Consider the following 17,317-nt stretch of genomic DNA (forward strand, 5'->3'; position numbering starts at 1 on the left):
GATTTATATGCCGCCCTTCTCCGGAGACTCAGGGCGGCTTACAATGCGTTAAGCAACAGCCTTCATCCTTTTTGTATATCTATACAAAGTCAGCTTATTGCCCCCACAAACTGGGTCCTCATTTCACCTACCTTAGAAAGGATGGAAGGCTGAGTCAACCTTGAGCCTTGGAGAGATTCGAACCAGCAGAAATTGCAGGCAGCTGTGTTAATAACAGGGTGCACTAAACCCCTGTACTATCAAGGCTCTTGTTAAGGTCACCTGGAGGTTTATCTTGTGTTAACAGGGTCACCTGAGTGGTGCAAATGGGTGTGGAGCCTTCTTGGAACTGTTGAAAGGACTGTGTTGTTAGACTGGAGGTAGATGATGTTGTTTCTCATTGATCGTGGGTCCGGCGGTCAGGTATGGGTTAATGCTCTCCAATGTTGCTGGATTGGGTCTGCTAGTTGAGAAGCTCCTCCTCCTCCTTTGCTTCCCAACTTTCAGACTCAATCCGATTTGGATCAAGACACGGAATTTGAGCTGCCCTTTGATCGCTATTCTAACGATAATTTCTTTCTCAAAAATTCCCTAATTCTTATTCTAATTTGGCTATAATTGGATTGCAATTATCCCTGCCTTACAGCTCCCCTTTGGGTTGAGTTTACCAGTGAGAAGGGCTTCGGCCCGAGCCTGCTGAGGACCGCCTGGCGGTGGGGTCGTAGGCTCCCCTTGGGGTCGAGCCTCCCCTGGCAGCGCGAAGGGTTCACGCCTGAATCCGCTGCAAGCAGCTGATTTTTTGCCCAGTGCCTCCCAGCCTGGCTGGTTGTAGGATTCCCCTTTGAATTATTTCATCCAGCGGTTTCGCGCTTCGGAGAGCAGCAGGGGATCTTCGGAGTCTTAATTGTTCCGTTCGGCTACATCGTGCCTTGAAAGCGCAGGAGTACTTGGAGAATCCCAGTGTTGCTAACCGCCGACAGAATTGCTGGTGGAAGCCGACGAGCGGCTCGCTTTACTTGCTCCTTTCGGAAGCCGCGTGACAGGGCAGCTTTGCTGTTGGACGGCGGCAACGGCAATCGGCGTCCCCTGGGTTTTGCCCAAACGCCGCAAGCAGGTCAGAGGAGCCGCTAAGGTCGTTTGAGGGACTTCTCCTGATTGTAAATCCTCCCGGACCGGGCTTGGAGCCCTTAGTTGGAGGACCCATTATAGGCTTTCTCCCACCTAGTGGCCAGCCGCCATTTTGTCTCACTGTCTCCTCCGCCCGCCATTGCCTCTTCCGTCCGCCATTTGATCACAGCCTCGTGCTGATTTGAGGCCTACATCCAAGATGGCTTCTGCTAAGCAGACCAGATCTAAAAGACATGGCATCTCAGACAGTGACCAACCAGGGACTTCTTCATCCATCCCAGCTAAGAAGTCTAAGAAATCCTCTACTAAATCCTCTGATTCTAGATCTAAAGAGGAGATGAGGCTTCATCAGGCCATAGAACGATCAATACAAAAGGCTATCAAAGAAGCCTCCATTAAGGAAGTAGGTCCTCCAGCCCCTACGCCAGTTCAGGCTTCCACTCCAGCTGGCCCTGATCCGGATCCTCCTGTCCAGACTCCTGCTTTATCCCCGGATGGGGATACTGCCACCTTTCATGAACAGAGACATGTCAATGAGACTCTTTTTGGGGTCCAAGGGGAGAACTCTCCTATGGTGCAATCTCCTATTAATCCAACTGCTCCCCCCGATATGGCTCCTCAAAGCAGTGGGGAGGACGCACAGAGGCCCCTAATTTCTCCAGATCTGGCGGCTTATATTCACTAAGCCATCCTGCAGGGCATAGCAGCTGACCGACAGCGCAGGACAGCCTCATGGGTTTCTGAGTCCCCTTCACAGGTAGATGTAGAAGGTTCTTGTTTCACCACCGATAGAGTCCAGACCCCTGCGAGGGCCCAATCGACTGGCACTTCGGGCCAAGATTCCATGACTGGGGAGGAGTTGAGGGATCTTGAACTCTCAGATGATGAAGATTTGTCCCCTGATCAACCATCTTTCGTGGGTCTCTTCAAGCCCCAGATGTTTAGGTCCCTTTTACATAAAGCAAAGCTTACAACAGGCCTTGGTGCCTCCCAACCAATTCCTCCTTCTGGAGAAGGGGCTCCTCCTACTGTACCTCTATTTAAGATACCCACTATCGAGACGGAAGAGATCCCAGGGCCCAAGTTATTCAGGGACGTCCTTACGAAACAATGGTCAGCTCCAGCCTCTGGGCCTAACCCTAACACCCTTGACAGATGCATTTATAATATGGCCCCGGAGCTTTCTTCCCTCCTACAGGTGCCTACGATTGATGCTCCAGTGGCTGCTCTTTCGGTGTCGTCAAATCCCACCGGTCCTCCGGAGGAGAGTCTTTGGCCTGAGGAATGGCGTCTTGAGCATGCGCTTGTCAAGTCTCAGCAGGCTACGGCCTGGTTGGTGAAGTCAACCTTGGCGGCTTCCTTCTTTAACCGTGCCTCCATCCTGTGACTGCGACAGCTTCAAGACTGTCTTCCGGTGGCTGATACTCGCTCCCACCAGGACATTAACAAGATACTGGCAGTGTTAGAATTCTTGGCAGATGCCACCTTGAACTCCTCCCGGTTCACGGCAAAGGCCTTGGAGCTTCAGTCACGGCACGTAGACTGCTCTGGCTCAGACAGTGGCAAGCCGACGCGAAGTCCAAATGGCATTTGTCTACATCACCTTTCGAAGGACCACATTTATTTGGGGCTCCCCTGAAACCCCTCCTAGTAGAGTCCAAGGATAAATGAAAGTTCCTCCCAGCCATGTCCCGCAGATCTGATCAACGATCACCCCCTTCCTTTCGCTCCTTTCAGGGATCAGAGGGTAATTATGCAGGACCTAGAAGCCAGAGGCCTTTCCTGTCCTGGCAGTCGCGGCCTTTGGACCGACAGGGATTCCAATCCCAGAGAGGTCAGTTCCAATGGCCCTTTCATGGGGGACGGGGGCGTCCCTTCCACAGGTCCCGCTGATGGTTTGCCTGGTCCTCCCATTGGGGGCCACCTGGCCTTGTTTGCCAGCCAATGGGAGACCACATCTTCGAACGTTTGGGTCAGGGAGACGGTCAGGGTGGGCCTCTCCCTCAAATTTCTCTCCACCCCCCCCCCCGGGTTGATTTCTCCAATGCCCCATCTCTCGGGATCGGGCTCATCGGCTCCTGATGGTATTCAACATCTTCTCGAAATTCAGGCCATCGAGCCGGTACCTCTGGAGCAGCACGGACAAGACTTTTACTCCAGTCTGTTCATGATTCAGAAATCGTCGGGGGGATGGAGGGCAATTCTGGACCTCAAGTCTCTGAACCGGCGGGTCGTATACCATCGGTTCAAGATGCAGTCCCTCCAATCCATCCTGGAGGGCATCAGGGTAGGAGATTACCTCATGTCAATCGATCTGATGGAGGCTTATCTCCACGTCCCCATTTACTCTGGTTTCCGAAAATACCTTCGTTTTTGTCATGCAGGTCGTCATTATCAATATTGAAGCTTTCCATTCAGCCTATCCTCGGCTCCCCGAGTCTTCACGAAATTGATGGCCGCACTGGTGGGCTACTTCCGGACTTTTCCCATAAGGGTTCAATTTTATCTGGACGACTTGCTTGTCCAGTCGACTTCGGAGGTTCTAGCGCGCCAGGACCTGGACACCACCCTCCGGGTCCTGGAGAGCCACGGGTTTTCTGTCAACTTAGTCAAGAGCCACTTGATACCCATGACTCGCATACAACACCTGGGGGCCATCATCAATTCGGTTAAAGGCAAGGTATACCTTTCTCAGGACCGCCTGTCCAGCCTGCGGTCACTGGTCAGGTCAGTCTCGTCAGGAGACCAGTCTCTCTGGCATCTCTGTCTCAGCTCCTGGGAAAGATGGTCTCTTGCATTGGGATCATCCCTTGGGCATGACTCCACTGGAGGGACCTGCAGTGGTTTCTGCTTCCGTACCAAAAGAGACAGCTAGGGACTTCCAACCGCAAGGTCACCCTTCCCCGCAAGGTCCTTCTCTCCCTTTGGTAGTGGACCTCAGCAGCAGTCCTCAAAGGGAGGGAATATAGAGAATCACAATGTCTAGTCCTAACCACAGATGCCAGCCTTCAGGGCTGGGGGGCCCACCTGACATCCTTCATGGCCCAGGGCCAGTGGACCCAGGCTGACCTGGGTCACAATATCAATTGGCTAGAGCTTCGGGTCATCCACCTAGCTCTTCGGGTCTTTCAGGCCAAGGTGCAGGACAGACACATTCTTATAAGGACAGACAATGTAGCCGCCAAGGCTCATGTAAACCGCCTGGGGGGACCCAATCTCGCCACCTCATGGAGGAGGCCGGGAGCCTGGGAGCCTGGGCGGAGACACATCTGAGGTCACTTCGGGCCTCTCACATTTCGGGGGTGGTGAACACCCAAGCGGACTTGCTCAGCCAAGATTCAGTGGACCATGGAGAGTGGAGCCTGGACCTTGGTTTGTATCAAATGATCATAGCCCAGTTCGGCTCTTGTGTTGTGGGTCCAGGGGTTCCCTTTCAGGCCATTCCCTCATCCATCTATTCCTCAGGGGGGCTTCCAACCTTCGCCCGGGCCCTATCCATAGATATCCATCCTGGGATTTGCCCCGCGTGCTAGACGCTCTGACTAGGGCTCCCTTTGAACCCCTTCGGGCAGTGGGACTCCGCTTCTTATCTTATAAGGTTGCATTCTTGCTGACCATAACTTCGGCCAGACGAATTTTGGAATTGGCGGCCCTTTCCATCAGGGCCGACCTTTGTGTTTTTCATTCCGACCGAGTTGTCCTCAGGTTGGATCCTACGTTCCTCCCTAAACTTAATTCACCATACCACCGAACTCAGGAACTGGTCCTTCCCAATTTTTGCCCAGATCCTACCCATCCATTGGAATGGGCTTGGCACACCCTGGATGTGAGGAGATCCCTTCAGATCTACCTCTGTCGGACTTCTGACTTCAGACGGACAGAGTCCCTCCTTGTATCCTTCCAGCCATCCATGATGGTCCAGAAGGTGTCTTCGGTCACAGTGGGGCGTTGGATTAGGGCCGCTATAGCTATGGCATATGAGTCCCAGGCCTTACCTGTGCCTCCTCGAATCACGGCTCACTCCACCCGCAGTGCGGCCACTTCGGCGGCCTGGGCTACCCAGGCTTCCTTGGAAGAGATTTGTCGGGCGGCGGCTTGGGTGTCCCCTACTCTGTTCATCCGCCATTATCGCTTAGATCAGTTCAGATCGGCGGATGCGGCTTTTGGCCGCCGGGTATTACAGCAGGTCCACCGGAGGTCCTCTCCATCGGCCCGGGCAGATCCCTCCCTATAGGTAATGGCTTTGATATCTCCCATACCTGACTGCCAGACCCATGATCAATGAGAATGAGCTTTGCCTTACCTGAAAGCCCTTTCTGATTGTGGTGGGTCCGGCGGTCAGCCCCACCCTGTTGATGCCCCGGGCCGATTCGGCTTGGTCCTGGGGTTCGTTCTTTCTTCTCTTTCAGCTCACCATGTTGGTCTGCTACAAACTGTCTCTCTTCAGAAAGCTGGGAAGCAAAGGAGGAGGAGGAGCTTCTCAACTAGCAGATCCGATCCAGCAACATCGGAGAGCATTAACCCATACCTGACCGCCGGACTCACCGCAATCAGAAAGGGCTTTCAGATAAGGAAAAGCCCAATCCCTCCCCCTCTGTTGAGAGATGGCTGTTCAGTTTTGACATAGATGGCCTCTTTGACCCCTCTTTCACCTTTGGGACATTTGTTGATTGTTTAATTTAATCAGTTTGGGAAGAGCTTCAGACATTTTTTTTTTAATTTGGCATTTTTATGTTGCCTACTGTGCCTCTACTTCAGCAAATCATTTGCTGAAATTCAGCTTCAGCAAGGACAAAGTATCCCATTACATGTTCATTAGCAAGCTAGCTAAGTCTGGGGAACCTTCATGGTTACTCCTCAAATTGATGAGAGGTATCAAGTGGGATGGCATGAAAATCAGTTCTACTGTAGGTCCTCTATTTTTAATACTTTTTATTAGTGATTTGGATGAAGATTTTTATTTTATTTTATTTTTATTTATTTTTTATTTAATTATTTAGTTTATTATTATTGTTTTATTTTCAGGCCTTACCAAATTGGATGTATAGTTACGGTAAATACCAAGAATTCAAAGCTATTTTCCTAGTTTGGAAAAATTGATCAAAAGTAGTACAGTGGTCAACAGAGTTCTTCTATTAGAAAGCAAAAGCAAATGTCCAAGTACTTGTGCAGCTTTTTGGTATCTGTCTTTAAATAAGCAGTTGATTGTAAATTGCATACAAACTAACAGAAGGCTGTGGCTGTGAAGAAGACAAATCCAGTTTTATTCTGCATCAACAGAAATAGAATTTCCAAATCATGGGAAGTTATAATTCCATTTTGTCCTTGCTGGAACCCCATACCTCAAGTACGATACGTAATCCTGGATGATAAACTTTTGTTCAGAGAATCGCAGCGATCATTGGGGAGATTGAAGGAGCTGTGTATGTTTAATCTTGAGAAAACACATGGGCGGTATGGGAGCAGATAAAATTACTTTCTCTCTTCAAATATCTGAAAGGAATCATATAAGGCAGAGGCCTTCAAACTTGGCAGCTTTAAGACATGGACTTCAACTCCCAGAATTCTCCAGCCAGCATAGCATACCTGGCTGGAGAATTCTGGGAGTTGAAATCCACAAGTCTTAAAGCTGCCAAGTTTGAAGACCTCTGATATTGGGGAAGACCATGACCTGCTTTTTAGAGTACTGGTCATGGGATAATGGATTTAAGGCAGGTTCTGATTGAATGTAGAAAGAAATCATCTTGACTGGGGTTACTATAACCCAGAGAGTTTAATTGCAGAGACTGTTAATGTTTTGATTTGGATTCCTACATTGAACAGGGACTGGACTCCGTGACCTAAATGGCTTTTTCCTGACTATTCTAAGAAAAATCTATCATGGATATTTTTCTTCTATCAATTCTTTCTTCGAACCAGCACATGCATCTTTGTGCTCCTGATAAATATATGAACCTAAATTTAATGAACTTTCTATTCATAAAGCATGTTTTTAAACTTCTCTCCCACTGGTATTTAATGAATGCAGCAATGGGGAAACAGTTGAACTATATTTCCATGCAAAATAGATGATCTACATGTAAAATTGTAAAAATATCCTGTGCCTTTTTGAGAATGATTAAACCAGATGTCCAGTTATTTGAACATAGTGAAACAGATTAAAGATATGAAATATGAAAGATATGAGGTAAAAGATATGAAAAATAAGAGAAGAAAAGCACAAGGACCCAATTTTTCTGCAAAAAGACAGAAGTGTATCTCATTTCCTCTTGGATTTGAGATTATTGTTAGCATCCACATAGTTGGGTAAAAGTACAACAGTGATCTTTTTTTAAGACAGAGAAGTAAGTGCAGCTGACTTATCATGGGGGTTTTGAATTTCAAGAGAGGAGTAAAAAGTTCAGTATAATTGACTGTCTTAATATTTGTTAAATGGAGCATGTATATTCATAGACAATGGATTACTAAAATGCTACAGAATTTTCAATCATATAAGGCAGCTTCCAGAACTATCTACTTGAAATAGGCTCAGCAGGGATCTGAAGATTTTAAATTCACTACATGCTGAGTTTATGTTAAGGACAGAGACATTCTTTGCACCCATCCTTCTTTTTAGCTTCTTTGAAACTAGTGAAAATGTGATAAAACATAAAGTAATGGAATTAAAACATCTGTTTGAAAGAAGAATCAAGTGGAAATAGCCTCACTCAGAAAATTAATATATTAATACTACTCATTTAAAAATCAGAATTACAAACTGGATCTCAGTTTTTTCCTTAAACTGCATGCATTGCTTGTTATAAGGCAGGATTTTGCTAACCTAAGGATATTTTAAAATGCAATCTTGAAAGATAATATTATGTGGTTGGTTTGTTTTTGATTAGGTTAAATCTGATGTTTGAATCCATCTATAGTTAGTTAATCTACGGTTTCTTGAACAAATGAAGGAGAACAAAAATCATAAGTATCTGGTTTGCACATCAAACTAAGCAAAAATAAGTAAGTAACATGATTGTTTTGTTAATATATATATAAAGCAGAGTTAGTTCTGTTTCTGTTTAAAAATCTTTCATATACTCATATAGTATTGAGTCTGGCGAGAAAATCAGATTGTGTGTGTGTATGTGTATGGGAGGGAGGGAGTTGCCTCTTGAAAAAGCACCTTTGGGAGAACCATGACTGGATGACTGAGAATCTCCATAGACATCTATATTTGATTTATTAAATGCAATAGATGTTCGTAGGCTAGATGTTCCCTATGACTGATTTGAGCCATGGAAATTCTTGATTCAGTCCACAAGAGGTTTGTTTGCAAAGCCCTGAGTTCTCCACATTTCTCTCTCTCTCTCTCTCTCTCTCTCTCTCTCTCTCTCTCTCTCTCTCTCTCTCTCTCTCTCTCTCTCCCTCCCTCCCTCCCTCCCTCCCTCCCTCTCTCTCTCTCTCTCTCTCTCTCTCTTTATTCAATTTATATGCCGCCCTTCTCCAAAGACCCAAGGCTGCTCACAATACACTCAAAAAATCAATATAAAAAAACTTAAAAATTAAAAACATTAAAGACATTAAAACCCATTCACACCATTCATGGCCGGATCTCGTCAGATCACAAAGCGAGATCAACGGCCCCAGGCCTGCCAGAAAAGCCAGGTCTTCACTGCTTTTCGGAAGGCCAATAAGGTGGGGACGGTCCGGACCTCAGGAGGTAACTGGTTCCAGAGAGCTGGGGCAGCCACAGAGAAGGCCTTCCCCCGCAGGCCCACCAGCCGGCATTGTTTAGCTGACGGGATCCGGAGGAGACCAACTCTGTGGGATCTTACTGGTCACTGGGAGCTATGAGGTAGAAGGCGATCTCAAAGATAACTTGGCCCTGAGCCATGTAGAGCTTTAAAGGTAATAACCAACACCTTGAATTGTGACCAGAGACCAATAGGGAGCCAGTGCAGCTTGCGGAGAATTGGTGTAATGTGGGTGTACCTAGGTGCACCCACGTCAGCTCTGGACCAACTGTAGTCTCCGAACACTTTTTAAGGGTAGCCCCATTAGAGCATGTTGCAATAATCTAACCGTGAGGTGACAAGGGCATGAGTGACTGTGAGGAGAGCCTCCTGATCCAAGTAGGGTTGCAGTTGGTGCACCAGGTGAACCTGTGCAAAGGCCCCCCTAACCACAGCTGTCAGATGTTGCTCTAATCTTAGCTGTGAGTCTAGGAGGACACCCAAATTGTGAGCCCGTTCTGGGGGGGACAATTTCTCCCCCTCCAGAACCAAGGATGGACAATCGACATAGTCTTTAGGAGGCAATACCCACAGCCACGCGGTCTTGTTTGGGTTAAGTCTGAGCCTGTTGACTCCCATCCAGACTCTCACAGCCTCCAGGCACCGGCACATCACATCCACCGCATCACTGAATTGACGTGGGATAGAGATATACTTCTACTGCAGGGGTCCCCAACCCACAGTGCATGGACTGGCACTGGGCCACAGCATGCCAGAAACAGGGCCGCACAAACAAGCAAAGCCTCATCTGCAGGATGCAGGCAGCACACAAAACCACGTTCCCTCCGGTACTCGGAAAAACCTCTCTCTATGGAATGGTCCCTGGGCCCCAAAATGTTGGGGGCCACTGTTCTACTGCATGGAGAAACCCAATGGGTAGAAGAGTTCTCCATTGCAAACTATCAGTATCTATTCATGGAGAATAACCCCAGTCCTCCCCTTTTGCAAGTTGTACTCTCCTATTGAAAGCTTTTCAATATTACCAGGAAAGGTTTATTATGTGTGTCATAGGCTAACTTGTTATTTATATTTCATGTTTAAACTTCATGCTTAAAATTAGGTCTTTTCATTATTTGTTCTCTGTAATTTATGGTAGGTGTTAAAATATCCTCATAAATGGATTCAGAATTCTTAAAAAATAGAGACACATTCCATTCCAATTTAATTTAAATTGCCTCTAATTTATGGGGTTCCGAGTTCCTTGAGTCTTCATACTGAACTTGCAAAGGCATTCCCACCCCCCCCTCCTGTAAACTGTATTGTGATCCTCTTGTTTACATAAATGACTGGATTACAAAAAGACATTATATACTCTTAGAAGTTACCTGAGTTTCAGGAAATTCCAATACCCCAGACATTTTTTACGTGCAACCAGAACAAAACTTTGCTGAAAAAGAGAATGTTATGAACAAGAGCAGTCTTCTATAGTTCATGCTTCTGTAGTAGGATATGTAGATTTTCAATGAACTCTTGAATGCCACTGCCAGGAACTCAGTCAGCTGTTACTTTTCCTTTTATGCAAACAGTAATACAGTGTTGATTATTGTAAAGTACTTGTCTTGACATAATAGATATCTGAAGAAGCAAAAGGGCTTATCTGCTTCATTTAGAAGTTTGCTCTTGTATATGCATGTCAGATTACTGTAGCTGCAAATGTTAGTTTACATAATCAAGACTTGTTCATAATTCAGAGGACACATTGTGGGGTGAGTAGGGCATGGGCTTTTGAAATAACATTCTTCTTAATACATGCTGCTTTGTAATATAGTATATTCTTCTGAAATATATTGTATTGAATGTATTGTATACTTTTTTTCAAAATGATTTCTCTTGCCTTCAAATATTTAATTTGAAAATCATTGAAATTAGAGAGAGAGAGAGAGAGAAGAAGGAGGGGGAGGGAGGGAGGGAGAGATTGGGGGGCTTATTGGTTGGGATATATCATTGAACTGAAATTAGTAGTTCATGCTTTAACTTCAGATATGTTATTCATTGGATTTTGATTTTCTTATAAACAACAAGAGCACCTAAGATAAGATAATTAAAGGGAGAAATAAAGGGCATGTTACAATTCGGTCAAATGTGAATTTTGAATCTGTTTACATTGGATTATTGTATTGACATATTAACATTTCATGGCTATACAACTTTTTCTCATGCGATTTTGATAATGGAGAACGATGAAGTTGTATCTATAGTATGAGAAATTCTGAGCAGCTAAATCCTTCTGATCAGTTGTTAAAAGAAATGATTGATGGAGTGCATTTTCTTCCTGGATTGGCCTTTCTTTAAGGCTTGATCCCTGGCCCAAAGAGAGACAGCTTGCCCTTTCAAACCATCCTTCCAAGCAAAATTACAATCCTGGTCTCAGAAAATTGTGCGCAATGTGGATTTTCTTACTAAGAGGCCTAATGCAATTCCTAACCAGGTGTTTTATGTGAAAAGCAACAAGTTAAGAAATTCTGCTGTAGACACTTTTTCAGTAATTATATCTAATCTAAATAAAATTTATAATTTATGTGTTTGTGTATTTCTTGAATACAAGAAAGGAAAAAAAAGAGAAGGGTAAGTTTGTAAAGTAAAATACTTGGCAAACACACCTTTTCCTGAACGAAACAATTTCCATCAAGTTTTTTACATAGATGATCTGTATCTATAAAATGGGCAGAAATATACTGAATGTTAAATGCTATGCTGCCTTACTTGTATTACAGATAGTACTCAATTTACAACCATTCTTTTAGCAACTCTTCAAAATTACAATGGCACTGAAAAAGATTACTTACTATCAGTCCTTGCACTTACTACTGCTGTAGCTTCCCCATAGTCATATGAACGAAATTCAGGCACTCGGCAACTGGAATGTATTATAAGATTGCAGTGTCCCAGGGTCATGTGATCACCATTTGCGACCTTCCCAGCCAGCTTCTGACAAGCAAAGTCAATGGGAGAAGCCAAATTTGTTTGATTCACATATTTACTGCAGTGATCCACTTAAGAACTATGACAAAAAGGTTGTAAAACTGGGTGTGATTCATTTAACAACTGCCTTGCTTAGCAATGGAAATTCTGGTCCCAATTGTCGTAAATCAAGGATTACTTGTATCAATTCAATTTTGAATAAACTCAGAAAGATTGCAGCAAACTTCCAGCAACATCAGCCATCATTAATTAGCATTTATGTGCTCCGGGATGTCAAGAGGAAAAGACATAATTCGGTAATTTGAAGAGAAGGGATTGGAGAATAAGATGTTCGTGGCATGGAACAGCATACCACAGCTAAAAGTAATTACATGTAAGATTTCATTGTAAAGTCGAAGAAAAATGCTGTGAATTTCAAGGTTCAGCACCACATTGTTAGTTAACTTAGTTTTTCTATGCACTGGGAATATGTGAGAGTAAATTATACTGCAAACATTGGGTGACCTTATTGAAATATTTTAAGGCCAGATTTTTTTTTTTTTAAAAAAGCGTGTTAACCACCAGCATCATCTGCGCTCAAAATACCCTGCATGCAGTCAAAAATAATCTGCTTGCAAATTTTGCTCAAAGGCATTCTTTCCATGAAAAATGAAACTGTCTTTCTTGTGACCTTTCCCAACTGGCCATGCAAATTTGTTGGACTTTTCAAAGGTGAACCATTCACAATTTGATGTGCTGTGCTTAATTGCAATGTCGCAGTTGGAGACCCAGCGTGAATAGTCCCAAATTGGTATCTTCTGGGAAATGTATGGCATGATCAGTGCTTTGGTTTTGCCGTAGGAATAGTCTGCAAAGGAATTTAATAGTGTCTCTAGAGGAAATTTGAGCTAAGAGTGGAGAATTGGAGCATTATCCAACCCTGTGGCCTTTATCTAGATTGAGATTCAGTACATATTTGGAAAATGATTGCTAATGTATGCTTGACATGGCTGATTAATAGAATCTTTACCAGTAAAAATCATGTTTGTAAGTAGTTTGCATTGGAATCAGGTTGTTTTGTTATTCATTGGCTACTGTGTCTAATGCACAATAGTAATTGGTGGTGGTTGTTTTTTGTTTTTTTTAAAATCAGCTGACCTAATGAGTAACAGAAGGGGGATTTTTAATTAATATTTAAATAAAGGCCCATTGGTGTATGAAAATCAAGAGGAACTTTAACTTTCATTTTAAAATTTGTTTTTAATATCCTTTTCTTTTTTGCACTTATATTTTGCCCTTTTTCCAAGGATTTGAGAACAGTGGCTATGATGAGGTTATCCCAGTTTATCTTCAGAATCTTATAATGTTAGAAAACTTGATCATTCTGTGTGTTTCAGAAACTGATTGAGTTTAAACCTATGTAACAACTTGTAGTTTATGTCTCTCACACAACAATGTATATTTAGTTGTTGTTTATTCTTTAGGAAGCTCAGAATGGTTCTTGTGGTTGCTGTTTGACTTTAGAGACACTTAGCTTTAACAGATAGCAGGCAGCAAATATATTTAGATACCGTAGTTCTGTTTTAATGCTATTTTCATGAGTAATTTCCTCCCTCCCTTGTTTTGCAGAGATTCGAGCCCAGCTTATTGAACAACTGAAATGTCTTGATCAGCAATGTGAACTGAGAGTCCAACTGCTCCAAGATTTGCAGGATTTTTTTCGCAAGAAAGCTGAAATTGAAATGGATTACTCCAGGAACTTAGAGAAGCTGGCTGAACGATTTCTGGCAAAAACAAGGAGCACCAAAGACCAGCAATTCAAGTAAATCATTTCTTTTTGGAGGAAATGGGATCTGGGGAGTGAGGGGGAAGCCATAAAACTGGGAAGATGTCAGCTATCATCATGCAAATCATATTGCTTTATGAATGTCATAGTCAGGTTATTGTTGGTTTACATTTCATTTACAATGTAAATATAGAAGAGTTCTATTTCCCCTCAATTCCAATGTTAGCTACAGTGCAGGGATGACATATATAACATCTCCATGGTCATTCAGCATTTGTGCTCATCTCCTGATGACTTGTAAAATGGAAAGATTAGAAGCTCTTGTGAAATCTAGTGCTTCTATGTGAAAGCTTTCTGTAACTGGTGCAATAAAATAAGGTTTGACCTAGAGATGCAGAAAGTTCTGATGCAGATTGTAGACACGACTCTCATCCTTATAGGGAAGACATTATTAAACAATGTTTTCTAAACTCTACAACAGCATTTTGTTGTTAGGCATGACTATTTCTAGTTATTGTAAATTTGAAATATTTTTGCTTTGGCACCCAAGAAGAATTTTAAACATACAACTACTGCCTTTTTCAACTATAATGTGCAAATGCATGGACGATGGGATGTACTTGGATTGTCTGTGCTGCAAAGGGGAAAATGGAAATAAGCTTCTCTGTAGGAAGATGGTATGACTGAGTCAGTTATTGTGAATATTCTGAAACTTAGAAGGAAAGTTGCTCTATATCAGTGTACAGGCTCAGTTTTGGGTAGCAGTAGTGATGTCAAAATTTCAAGTTAGATCAAACCAAGAAACTAGTGCCATGTAGGTCAGTTATGCTTTTATGGAAAAGCTGTAGTACAGAATTTTGTAAGTCTGAATGTGCTTCTCTCTCCTTTTCTTTGTCTTCACTAGGGACTGCTTGCTATACATTTTTTGCTCTGGATTTAGTCACCTTGTTTTGATAGTGCTCTCAATCCAGTCCCTCAAGGTTATTCCCTTGGCCCTCTACAAGTGAAGACTTCGTTGTGTCATTGTGTTATTGTTGTTGTTCAGTCACTGAGTTGTATCCAACTCTTTGCAATCTCAAGGACCATAGCATGCCAGGACCCCTTGTCCTCCACTATCTCCATACGTTTGCCCAAATTCATGTTCATTGCATTGATGACACTATCTAACCCAGGGGTGTCAAACTCAAGGCCCGGGGGCTGAATCTAGCCCATGGGATACTTAGATCTGGCCAGTGGGGCCACCCTGGAAACAGCAATGGACCAGCGAAGGACCAGCTCCTACAACCCTCCTGCAGAGGGTTGCAGGAGGCTGTCGCAGATGAAAATGGAGCTCAAGAGGACCGCCCGCAGTACTCCCAAGCTCCGTTTTCACTGGCAGAGGGTTGCAGGAGGCCATCACAGCCAAAAAAGGAGCTCACTAGGACTGCAGGCGGCACTCCCAAGATCCATTTTTGCTTCCAGAGGGTTGCAGGAGGCAGTCGCTGCCGAAAATGGAGCTCGGGAGCCGTTTTTGCTGGCAGAGTGCTCAGGACACCACAGGCGCCCTCGACACAAGCTGGCCACGCCCACCCTGGCCACACACACCCTGCCCCCCTCAAGATCAAACACCACCCTGATGCAGCCCTCAATGAAATCGAGTTTGACACCCCTGATCTAACCATTTCATCCTTTTCTGTCCCTTTCTCCCTTTGCATTCAATCTTTCCCAACATCAGGTTCTTTTCCAATGAGTCCTCTCTTCTCATTTGGGGGCCAGAATATTTGAGCTTCAGCTGACTTGGTTGTAGATACAAATAGATATTTAAATTTGCCTGAGGCTTATATTGAAACAACAATCTGAAGATAGCCATCTGTTCCCAAGAAATCGGTATTCCAAATATCTGAAGGGTATTAGATTCTCTTAAAACACTCTAGACATAATATATTATTGACTTAAGGACAAAAAGAAGCATATCTAGGATGTAATTCACATTGTGCCTCAATGATGGCTATTTCTGGAGCTATCTATTGTATACACGTTTTAAGCTATCTGCTTAAACATTTTTTAATCCTTTTGCATTTCAAATATTTCTGCATAAATGTGATCTAAAGTGTGATTTGTACTTCACACACTTAATGATAGTGGTGATGATTCCAGCTGTGGTGATTAAAGATGGACTACTATTTTTTACTCATTCATTTAATTGGGCTCCTAATCTAGTTTTTAGGACTTGTATGAAAGACAAATCACGTTTTAGGTCATATTTATGCAGAAAAAATACTGAAAATTGAAAAGAGCTCACAAACATTTAAGCATCATTCGATGTTTGAAAAGGGATGTCTTAAAGGAAATTGTCGCTGAATTACAGTTTAAGTTGTATATGCCAGCCTTTACCTTTTTATTTATTTTTCATTTCATCAAACTTAATGTACAGTAAGTGATTTGTGTTCTTTAATTCTGATTATAATGTGGTATGTGATCATGGAATTAAAATGCAGGACCCAAAGTGAATTTAAGTACTGTTTGAAAAACATATTTGGATATTTAAATTACTCTTGGCTTGATGTTTATATTTACTTTTCAGACTTTTAGAATGATGAGATAACTTGTGCAAATGTTGAATCTTCTTCTCCTTTAAGGGTATCTACAGTACGTTAAAATTCCAAGTATGGTGTTTTATATAAAATATAAACAGTTTCCTATTTTATATAAGAAATTGTTTTGGAACAGAATTACTAGTTTCTATAGGAAAGAGAAACCAGCTTTATTGCTATAGGAGTTGGTTTCATAGAATGTAGGATTCTTACCAAAATTGTAGAAAATATATGTTCACCTTAAAATGTTTCCACCGTCAGAATCCTGACACAGCTTTTCAAATATGAGGGGCTGATTACATCTGAAAATAACAGAAACAGATAGTTGGCAAGGAGAATTAAACTGTCGTTAGTAATTCTAAACTTTTCTGCTCTTAACATACCTTTAGCAAGACTTTTCCCCCAGGATCTGTTGCCAGTCTGTCAAATATATTAATACCAAATCTGCTACAGAATAAGGAAAAGTAAATTCACCTTCAAGTTGTTGATTGATTATGTTCCTGTAGTTTCCTTGGCTGTAATACAGCAGTGATTTTTCTTTACCTGGAATGTTTCTTTTTTCTACTTCCCTGTCTGGCCTGCAGTACTGCTGTTCCCTGGAGTTGTCCTATCCAAGTATTGGCCAGATCTGACTTTATATACTGTATATAGGCTACCAAGAAAATAAAAGGTGTTTCTGTAGTTAGGATTTTTTTTAAAAAAACATTTCTAGCAATAAGTGCAAGAATGAGCTTCCATTTCAGGATGCCATTAAATTTCATTAATATAAATCCCTCTCATTACAGCCATAACTTTTATTTCTGCTTTCCTTCTGAAGAGCATGTTCAACTCAATATCTGGTATGGAAATGGCCCAAGTGACCTACCAGGTTTTTGATTGATGCTGCAGGGTGAATCACTGAAAAGAGTGAGGTTACCAGCTTTTAAAACAAAGTCTGAAGTTCCCATAGAAGACAGTATACGCAGCTCAGGGTTGGACTTCGGAGTCCTTGGTATTCTCTGAGCCTGGTTAATGGCTTGCAGATGTTTTATTATCCAACTAGGTAATATCATAAGTGATGTTACCTGGTTGGATAATGAAACATCTGCAAGCAAACAACGAAACTTAGAGAGCACCAAGGATTCCACAGTCTCTTAAGTAATTATACTGTGAGTGGGTCATTAGTTCAATGGCTACAT

General features: G+C 43.0%; 1 protein-coding gene across 1 annotated transcript in view; it reads left to right on the plus strand.

Annotated features, from left to right (window-relative positions):
• Positions 1 to 17,317, plus strand: part of SRGAP2 (SLIT-ROBO Rho GTPase activating protein 2) — a 212,878-nt gene that overhangs the window by 59,232 nt on the left and 136,329 nt on the right. The window contains exon 2 of the mRNA XM_070941550.1: positions 13,410 to 13,602. Within this exon, the coding sequence (XP_070797651.1) occupies positions 13,410 to 13,602 (193 nt within the window). The remainder of the gene's footprint in view (positions 1 to 13,409; positions 13,603 to 17,317) is intronic.

The sequence above is a fragment of the Pituophis catenifer genome, unplaced genomic scaffold (genome assembly GCF_029215685.1).
Source record: "Pituophis catenifer annectens isolate HBS135680 unplaced genomic scaffold, rPitCat1.0.hap2 SCAF_3, whole genome shotgun sequence".
NCBI lineage: Eukaryota > Metazoa > Chordata > Lepidosauria > Squamata > Colubridae > Pituophis > Pituophis catenifer.